The following is a 10,418-nucleotide window of genomic DNA, read 5'->3' on the forward strand; positions in this document are numbered from 1 at the left end:
GAGATGGGGATGGAGATGGGGATGGGGATGAAATGGATGGGGATGGGATCAGAATGGGGATTGGGATGAGATGGGGTGGGATGGGATGGAATGGAATGGGATGAGATGGCTTCTGCAGTAGCAAGGGGAAGGACCCCATCATTTCAAACCACCTATCTTTGACAGAACGTCATATTTGTAGGGTTTTACTCTATTCTTTTTCAGATTACAGCGTGTTCAATGCCCAGCAAGCGCAGGATGAAATGGATACAAAGTCCCTTGATGATATGGAGCAGAGCCTCCTGATGCTGTCGGAGACGAAGGCGCCGGCCATGAGCAATGCAGCGCTCTGGAAGAAGCAGGTTTCCACCATAGCTAAAGTTCACTTCCTCAGTCTCAAGCGGGAAAATAAATGTGTGAGAGTTATGTGAGTACTGAGGCTTTCTCACTTCTATACAAAACTCCCAAAACCTGTTTGAATTGTACCAGAGAAAAGGCAGGATGTGATTATTTTTTTTCCCTATAGTTACACTTCAGCAGTAACAATGATTACTGTTGAATATGTGCTTTGTGGGGGCAAGGGAGATGTTTTAATAGCATGCACATGAACTGGGTTGGCATTTTGCTGAATTTTAATAAAACCCAGTTTTTTCTTTCTTCCAGGTTGTTGCTTTTTCTGATTTTTCTCGTCGTTCAGATTCTGTTGTTTTTCATACACCACATCATCAAAAATTCGGTGGCTGCTATCAGACTTTCCCCAGATTTGTACTTGCTGAAGCCCGGGGAGACCTCTCACAAGTACAGGAGCCGTCTCCTGCTGCAGAACTCCACAGGTAGGAGAGCAGCGATGCTCCATGGAGGTGGCTCCTGTCTCCACCTCTCTCTTTAGCATAGCATCTCAGTGGTGTGTGCTACTTTTGGGGCTGGGAACAGAACTTTTCCCTTGACATTAACCCAAGTGACAAGTTTCCAAACACCCAGAGATGATAGAGGGTGAGAGTCTTTCGTGCCATAGGGTTTGGTTCAGATCTTCCTCCTCCCATGTCTGCTGGCTTTGTGCTTGCTGTGACCCATGTGAAGGAGCTCTATAGCTGCTTATATTTAATCAATATTAAAATCCTGCTACAAAGCATTGTGGAAAATGCCTTTTTATTTCAACTTAGGATGTTTTAAAAGTGCATAGCAGTGATCTGGGCAGTAAAATGAGCATCTGTCAGGAATTCCAGCTTCATACAACTTACTTTGCCTGGACATCGTATCAAAATGCTGCTGATTTCCTTCCTCTTACCTAATTCTCTGTTTAACAAACTTTGAGTATCCAGAGAATGCTTGTTGGCATCTCTGCCATTTGACTCACATAAATTAACTGAAGAATATAACCAAGAAATCATCCTGAATGCTTTGGGCACTCTTAGGTGGGAAGCCAAAATAAAACCATTCATGTTCAGAACAGCAGAGGACTCTTTGGTGGGCATGCGTATGGAAATGGTGATCTTTCATCATAGGGTTGTATCGGTGAGAAAACACATCACTGATTATGTGTATAATAGTCTAAGGTGGTGATGAGTAATCCCGTTGCTTCTCTGTCTTCCCCCAGAATCGGCTATCGAGGACATCGTCCGCTCTCTCGGGAGCATGAACGTCCTCCTGGAGATGTTCAATGACAGCGACTACGTCTCGGCCGCACCTCACAGCGCAGGTTTAAACGTGTTTGACCTCGAATCCAGCCAGGTAGGATGGGCAGATCACCTCGCTCGTGTCCCAAATTGCAGACAAGCAGCTGGGGAGGGGCTGGCTTTGTCACACTCTTGCCTGAAAGGCACTTACTGAGTCATGGAATCAAATAATATAATATGATATCATATGATATGTTGTGATATGATATGATATGGCATGATATATCATATGATATGATATGATATATGATATATTATATGTAATGTAATGCAATGCAATATAATGTAATGTAAAGTAATGTAATATGTAATATAATAATTATAATGTAATGTAATATGTAATATAATAATTGTAATGTAATGTAATATAATGTAATATAATATGTAGTATTCCTTATACAAGAGGACTTGTATTAACAGAATGGAAGTGTTAGCAAGATAGCTGTTCTTCCAGAATGATAATTACGGTAGGCTAATAAAACATCCATCCCCCTTTCTTCCCCACAAGGGTACAAAAAGCCAAGAGAAGTATTTCACTTCACGAGAGACCTGGCATAGGACTTTATAGTTTTTTAACTTATTCTGGTTGAATTGTACCATTTGACAGAAGTGTAACTCCATGGTGCTCTCATGTGTAAAGAAAAACGAGTTTCTTGGGTTGCAAGTGTTCATTTCAGTATGGCCACTGAAGGAGCGTCGGAAAGATTTGAACATTGCGGTCGTATTTAATCTGCGACAAAGAAGCTGCTTTGCAGTCTGCCAGCTCTGCCTCTTGTTCCCATTTTTATTCACAGCAAACCGTTAATTTTACCGTGACAAGGCAGCCTTTAGCTAGTGTAAATTTTTGCCTGTCTGGGTTTTAAATGCATTAGCAAGAACATAGGAGCGCGGGTCGCTGTGTGTTTTGATTTTCAGACTGTAATTGTCTGGAGCATCATTTCTCCTAGCGTCACACTGGCATAAAACATTCTGGGAATTTATTCCAAGTAATTTCTTGCCTGTGAGCATGACTGTGTTCCTAAATCAGGTTATGAGTAGCCCAGAGCTTCCTGCAAAGTATTCTGTATTATGCAAAGATTTTTGGGGTTTAATGAAGCCCATAGGAGACCTCTCCCTGAGTATTACCTTTGGTGCCGAAGCATTAACACAGCAAACGCTTTCCTTTCCAGAACTATGTTTTCATGGTCGTATTCAACAGTACCATGGTGCATTCCCTGCCAGTTTTGATGAACATTGTCAGCAATCTGCTGCTGCGCAATTTAAACGTGACGGAGAGCATTCAGATCTGGAGCAACCCCTTCGTACAGGTGAGCTGTGTGGCAGAAATCGCCCTTAAACACGAGGTGCGTGGCAAAGCATCCCTGGGATGACAGGATTTTGCTCTGCAGCTTGTGGAAATGGAGGAAAAAGGCGCTTGGAGAGAGCTTCCATGGGTGTTTTCCTTCATGTTGCAGCTCAGATGATCTTGAGATATGCAGAATATATGTTTTAGCGTTTAGTTATGGTCCAGTTCTAAATGCATTTTTGTGGTCACAGCCATTCTGATGCTGCCGTGGTTTAGGGCTGGGCCGGCCACTAAACTCTGGCCAGATGCTCTCTGTTAACCCCTCTCCCCTCCCCAGAAGGGAAGAGAAAAGAGAAGAAGGGAGAGAGACTTCACGGGTTGGAAAATAAAAGTAACAGGTTTAGTGAAACAATACTAATGATACTACAGGATAATAATGTAAATAGGAAAACAATGAAATATCTACAGATATGTACAAATATATCTACAAAACCAATATAAAATCCTCCCCCAATGACGATGGTGTCCCCAGAGGCTCTGGGAGCACTGGAAAAGTCCCAGTCTGGACCCAGCAGCAGTGGGAGCTGATGCAGGAACACAGGGCTCAGGATCAGAGGCAGCCGAAGCAGCAGGGTCTGCTGGGCCTTGGGCCATTGCAGGGGTGGAGAGGGAAGGAAGGGTCCAAGATGGAAGAGTTGAGACCCTCGTGATCCCTCAGCTTTACACTGAGTGTGGCGTGTTGGGATGCAATACCTCGTTGGGCAGGTTTGGGTCCACTCCCCCCCCATAGGTGCAGACACAGCCATGGTGAGGCAGTGGCCTTGTGATGATCACTCGTAGCAGTGCACACTGTTGGAAAACCACACTGCTGTTTTCAGCGACTTCAATCACTTAGAAGAGACTGAGCTGAAAACTAAAATCACTAAATAGAAAATGAGTTCTGTTTAGCTCAAACCAGGACAGATGCTGAAGAAATCTGATTTATATTTCAGAATCTTCCAGACACCATTTTCAGACTAGAGATCTATTTTGAAGCCGTGTTACTGGGAATCATTATTACTGGGATGCCACCCTATTTTGCCATGGACAACGCCGAAAACCACAAGGTAAATGCCCAGGCATTGCCTCGTGGACTATACAAGAACTTAAAAAAACCTTGAGGTTTGGGGAAAATCATACGAGGTGTTTTAGATAGCATCTTTTGCCACGTATGGAGGCGAGTGCTGGGTTCATTTTAATGAACATTTAATTAACAGATCAAGGCGTACACGCAGCTGAAGATCGCAGGGCTTTACCCCTCCGCTTACTGGACGGGGCAAGCGGTCGTGGACCTCCCGCTCTTCTTCTCCATCCTGGTCCTGATGATCGGCAGCCTCTTCGCCTTCCACTACGGCGTCTACTTCTACGTGGGCAAGTTCGTCGCTGTGGTGAGTGCTGCGCCTAAAGCAACGTAATCCTGCTTTTCATGGGGGAAAAAAGTACTCTAGGTGATGAGGTTACAGTGACTTTGAACACAGACCAGCCCTGCAATGAATGGCAGCATCTGATTAAATTGAAAAGACTCCAAGTCTTCGTGTCTTATCTATTCGGAGCGGGCTTCCCTGAGATATTGGCTGTAATTGAGAAGAATCACATTTTCCCAGCTGCTTTCCCAGAAGCTCTGAGTTAATCAGGTTTGGGATGTGACCGTGGCGCTGCAGGGCTATTTTTCTGCCAGTGCATCTGCCCTTGGTTTAGTTTCCGCAAAAATGCTGCGAATTAAGGGTGGAATTCCTAATATTTGCCAAAATCTGCGGTCCAATATTTATGGGAGCCTGTATTATTAAAAAAAAATAGTTTAAAGGAAACTAAGTGATGTTCCTGCCTCTCCATGTGCTCTTTTATTTGTCCTTAATAGTACCAAGGTAGCAAAATATATCGAATTAAGTGACAGATGAATCCAGAGTTAAGAAGCACATTAAAGTAATTCCAGTTGATATTTATACAAAAAAATTCCCCTCTGTGTTCTTGCTGTACATTCCCTGAGAAACTTTTCCTATCTCTGCAGATTTTTTGCCTGATTGGTTATGTCCCATCGGTCGTGCTCTTCACTTACGTGGTCTCCTTCACGTTTAAAAAAGTCCAGAATACGAAAGAATTTTGGTCATTTATATTTTCAGTGGTGAGTGACTCTACCTTGAGGTCGGTTACCTGGGAAGCTTGGTTATCTCCGAAGCCACACCAGGCTTTTTTTCCCCAGTTACTTTATTTAACTGTGTTTCCTTAACGCGTGACAAATTTGAAACATTTATCGACGTCTCTGTGTTTCTGCCATATCTTAAATGAGAAAAGCTTTTAAAAATGTGTCTCAAATTGGATAACTTATTCTTAGAGAGTCTGAACTGAATGAAAACCGACTTTTTTCCTCCTTTTCTTTTGTACAGACAGCCTTGCTGTGTACGGTGGTCACCGAAGTGGCCTTTTTTCTGGACTATTACCTGGTAACCACCATCCTGCACTACGTCTTCTCCCTCTTCATTCCTATTTATCCCCTTATTGGCTGTCTGATCTGTTTTATCAAGGTAAGAGGGGACAAGAAATCCTCTCCAGGGCCTCTGTAGACAACAGGGCTTGGGTGGGCATCTTTAACGACAACAAGAGAGCAGATGTAATGTCATCCATAGCCATTTAATGTGTGTTTAAGAGTAGCAACTGCTGGGGAAAAGTCACATTTTTCTTTCTGTAAGCAGTGTTGCAGTTTTAAAGTGAGAAGGAGCAATAAAAATCTTGCTGTTTTAAAGGAAGCAAGTCTTCCATTAAAGATCTAAAGGAAAAACCTGTGGAGCTGAGCAGCCCCAGCAATGGAGATGGGTTGAATGGGAGTCAGTGGCTTTAAACCAGGAGCAGCCCCAAGGGTTTCAGTGGAAGTTTCCTGGTGCAAGCAGGGTCTGTGCAGAGCTCAGAGAGGGCTTGAGCAACGCACCTTAAATTTGAGGTTAAAGTGTGATGTAGAATATACGATTTCTGGTAGGTGATTATTTCTTTGACCATGGTTTTTCCTCAGGTCTCGTGGAAAGGCAAGCGGAAGAACGGAGGATACTACGACCCCTGGGACCGGCTCCTGGTAGCGGTTATAGCTGTAAGCGTGGTTATTTGATTATCTGCCCTATCTGCTGTAGAGAATTGCTCACTCCTGCTGGGAGGCCCCTTCTGTTCGGGCATCTTTATTAATGCAGATTTGAGCTCATGCTGAGCATCGCTGGAGCTGCAGCTCTGCAGCACGAGCGGTAGCAGTAAAAGCTGCTGTGCCCACCAGCCCAACATCTGCTTCCATAGTCTCATTAACAGTGCCAGTATTAATCCTCATTATTATGGGAGGCTGTGCTGATGGAGCAAGAACTCCAGAGCAGGGGACAGTCCCTTCCCTCTCCAAAAATCCCAAATAATCACCATTAAATCTAATCTGGTTGTTCATCCTCTTAATTTCATCTTCTCAAAAAACACCAGCACTTTTGTGGTGGGGAAAAGCAGGAGCTTCTTGTCACTCATTCCACTGTGGCATCACCTCTAGGGTCACCTATAGGGTCCCAGCCTTGGCAGCACTGAGTAACCAGGGCTGTTTTGGTCTGGTTTAGCCCTATTTGCAGTGTGTGCTGTGGCTTTTCCTGCTGCGGTGTTTCGAGCTGAAGAACGGAGGGAGGATGGTGCGGGAGGATCCATTTTTCAGGTGCGTCTCTGTCAAAAAGACTTTTTAAAAAGGAATAGTCCAGATAAGCCGTTTTTTAAAAAGTATGCTGGTGATTAAACTGCAGCATGCAGCGTATAGTTGTGGAGGATGTTGCAGAAAATAAATTACCCGTGGTTATATCCCATCCCAAGAGTCTAAAGAATTTGTTCTTGTAAACTTAGTTGTCTGAAATTTAACCAATAAAGGGCAGAAATAGGTTTTATACTTTCGTTTAAGTTATGTTAGTGCAAAATGAGGGATTCTGTGAGGACATTCCCCATGTAAAACTAGAGGAGCTTCCTTTCCCATTGCATGGCTGCAATGTGATACTCCAAGAAAGAGCTCGGCAATCATTATTTTCTTCCCTTTAGAAAATGCCATACAAAAGCCAAGACCTGGAAGTTCCCGGACATCCCGCGTGATGAGAACGAAGACGAAGACGTGAAGGCGGAGAGGCGGCGAGTCCAAGAAATACTGAGCAACCCCAAAAGCGAGGAGGTAAAGCTGTGAGCCCATGGGCGCTGCTCAAACCCCCAAACTGGGAGCTTTCCCAATGGGACCTGCAGCCACTTCCCTCTTCTCTCCCAGGTGCCAGCAATCCTGGTGAGCAGCTTGCACAAGGAATTTGATGAGAGGAAGGAATTTCTTCTGGGGAGAAAAATAAAGAAAGTGGCAACAAAACACGTCTCTCTCTGCGTAAAGAAAGGTTGGAGTTCAAGTGCTTGCTGTTGAGTCATTTTATTTATATTTATTTACATGGATCCATTTATCTGACCTCCCAGGCAATGTTTTGTGTCTTGTCTGTCCTTCAGGAGAAATATTGGGGTTGTTGGGACCCAACGGAGCTGGGAAAAGCACCTTAATTAATATGCTCGTGGGAGAGATTGAGCCAACCAGTGGGCAGGTACATTGCACGCTATAAATTAAATTAAAAAATCAATCTGTGCTCGATATTTTTATTATTATTGCAGGCATTCCTAAGGTTTTTTTCCTGAAAAAACTGTACAAAACCAGTCCTGCCACTTAGAATGAGTGAGGTCTGTGTGTTTTCCTCGCAGGTTCTGATGGGGGATTATTCCTTTGGGCTGAGCAGCGAGGATGACTCAGTGAAGTTTGTGGGGTACTGTCCTCAGACGAATCCGCTTTGGCCAGACATTACATTGCAGGAGCACTTTGAAATTTATGGGGCTATCAAAGGAATGGATCAGACTGATGTTAAAGAAGTCATAAAACGGTAAGTAGTTCATTTAAGAAATGTTTAAAGCTTTGGCTGTGTTTTTCTTGGGCTCTTTTTTTCCTCCCCTACAATTCCTAAGGCAATATTTTTTTGTTGTTGCTTAAGTTTATGGTTGGATCCTTTCAGTGAATTTGTAGGTTGGGAGATACAGATTCAGCCCCACAACATTTGCCTGGTATTTCTATATGTGTTTTTTTTAATATAATGCTATGACCTTTGGAGAGGCTGCAAGGACAGGATTGGAGCCATTTCTGGGTTGTCACCTCCTCAAGGACAGGAGGTTTTGTATGGAGACACCCAGCTCCGTTTCTGTTTAGTGTTCTGCTTTATTTACACTTTATATACAAACACTTGTAACTGAGCTCTTCAAATGAGCCTGTTTTCATAGTGCATGATGAGGGGGGAGCCGAACCATCATCCCCTCAGCTTTTCACATGCCATCCTCCCCCATCCGCAGCATCGCGAATGCCCTGGATTTAAAGGACCACCTGCAGAAGACAACAAAGAAGCTGGGCGTGGGGCTGAAGCGCAAGGTAGGGGGGGTCTCCTGGTGCCACCGTGTTGGGTGTCCCCTGGCACTGCCGTTTTGGGTGTCCCCAACCACCACCATGTCCTTACCCTTCCCTCTGCCTTCCTCCCAGCTCTGCTTTGCCCTGAGCATGCTGGGCAACCCACGGGTCACGCTGCTGGATGAGCCATCGACCGGGATGGATCCCAAAGCCAAGCAGCACATGTGGTGAGTGCCACTGGGGCCACGCTGCCCATGGTCTTCTTTCATTGTGGGAATTTATCCGGTTTTTTGGTGCATTATCCCTGTTAATGCTAGGGAGAGCCATAGGTGGGGAATCAGCCCGACCTTGGTGCCACACTTCATCTGTGTCCTCTCCCAGAATGGCTTTGAAGATTAAAAGTCTGGAAGTCAAAAGAAACGTTTAAAATAATGTAAGAAGTATGAGATTCGAGTTATCTTTGCGAAAAATTCAGGTGGTAATTGTTGAGTATTGGTCCATAAGATAAAGGGGTTGTGTTTGCCCATCACAGTCCTCTAACCCAGGATTTACTGTTCGGTGCCAGATGTTTTATTTGGGGATTTTTTTGGTTATGTTGTGTAGGCGGGCGATTCGAGCAGCGTTCAAAAACAAGGAGAGAGCTGCCATCCTGACCACTCACTACATGGAAGAGGCGGACGCTGTCTGTGACCGTGTGGCCATCCTGGTGTCCGGGCAGCTCAGGTACCACCAGAGCCCTCCATTTCCCGGGGTGTTATGACAGGGAGGATGGGACAGCTCTCAACTAGAACAGATTTCTTGAAAAATATAGGTAGACAATTTATTTGCACCTTAAACTTGGAGCAAAATTAAACTGCAGAAAGGGTCTGTTAGAAATTTCGGCTGCTTTTTGAGTGCGGTGTAACATTTACAACTCTTGTTTTCTCTCTGTGGTTGGTAGATGTATAGGTACTGTCCAGCACCTGAAGAGTAAGTTTGGCAGAGGATACTTCTTGGAAATGAAATTAAAAGAAACAGCAGATGTACAGCAGGTGGAGTATCTGCAGAGCCAGATCGTGCACATCTTCCCCAACGCGAATCGACAGGAAAGGTGAAGTTTAAACACATACGCAGAAAACACTGATATCAGTACAAGCCCCTGATTTCTCAGCAGCTCCTTGGCACCGAGTAAGGAATGGCGTGGTACTGACATCTACCAAAAATACTGACATGTAGTTTTAAAAGAAAAGAGGAAGGGTTTTTCAAGGCGGTGGCTGCAAGCCCTGCGTGCAGATGTTGGGCACGGGAGGAAGCAAAACTCATTTTCTGCACAGCTTCCTGCTCGGCTGCGGCTTCCCAAAAAATGGGGGCAAAATCAGAGTCAATGGCCTCATCTAGGGATGCTTGAGCGTTTTGTGGGGGCACCTCAAAGTCTGAGAGTGGGTTGGTTGCTTTTCCTCCAGCAGCTTTGAATTTCTACCGTATGAAGTGCATTTGGTTATTCGTATTTTTTGCTTTGAGGAATTTTACCTGAAGCTGGATTTGCTTTGTTTCTTTGTTCCAGTTTCGCTTCTATTTTGGCGTATAAAATCCCTAAAGAAGATGTACAGTCGCTGTCCCATTCTTTTTCCAAGCTGGAAGAAGGTAAATAAAGCACTTGCCACACGTAACATACAGACATCATTTTGTCTCCCTTAACTTCTGCATTTCAGTTCCAAATCCATTTAATTATATTTTTCCATTATTATTGCTGTCCCCAACTCTGCTTCTTGTGAAATGAGGAGTGAGCACTTGTACCAGCTTAAAATGCTTTAAATCCAGTATGTCAGATAACAAAGTATTCCTAAATACACGCTCTCATTAATTCTTTTAACAGTAAAGCACGCCTTTAACATCGAGGAGTACAGCTTTTCTCAGGCAACGCTGGAACAGGTATGTTAAAGCCAATTCTGTTTCATAGACATGACAGGCAAAGGTGTTGCGGGATTTTTAATGGGTTTTTCGCAGCCATTTGGGGTGAATGAAATATAACAAGGGAAAGTGCAGA

The 10,418-nt window shown here is 44.2% G+C and overlaps 1 protein-coding gene across 1 annotated transcript; it reads left to right on the plus strand.

The window, feature by feature from the left end:
- Positions 1-204: 204 nt before the first annotated feature.
- LOC104536156 (ATP-binding cassette sub-family A member 5-like) lies at positions 205-10,303 on the plus strand (the record flags this gene model as incomplete). Its single annotated transcript, XM_010178702.1, has 20 exons — positions 205-406; positions 643-812; positions 1,577-1,710; positions 2,825-2,962; positions 3,933-4,046; positions 4,197-4,367; positions 4,988-5,101; positions 5,364-5,501; positions 5,984-6,058; positions 6,555-6,646; positions 7,018-7,144; positions 7,235-7,352; positions 7,459-7,550; positions 7,705-7,880; positions 8,341-8,416; positions 8,525-8,619; positions 8,996-9,115; positions 9,333-9,482; positions 9,936-10,015; positions 10,248-10,303. Coding segments are annotated over 20 exons (2,438 nt in total), but the record flags the coding sequence as incomplete, so codon positions are not given.
- Positions 10,304-10,418: the final 115 nt, after the last annotated feature.

Source organism: Mesitornis unicolor, unplaced genomic scaffold, assembly GCF_000695765.1.
Source record: "Mesitornis unicolor isolate BGI_N332 unplaced genomic scaffold, ASM69576v1 scaffold22482, whole genome shotgun sequence".
NCBI classification, from domain to species: Eukaryota; Metazoa; Chordata; class Aves; order Mesitornithiformes; family Mesitornithidae; genus Mesitornis; species Mesitornis unicolor.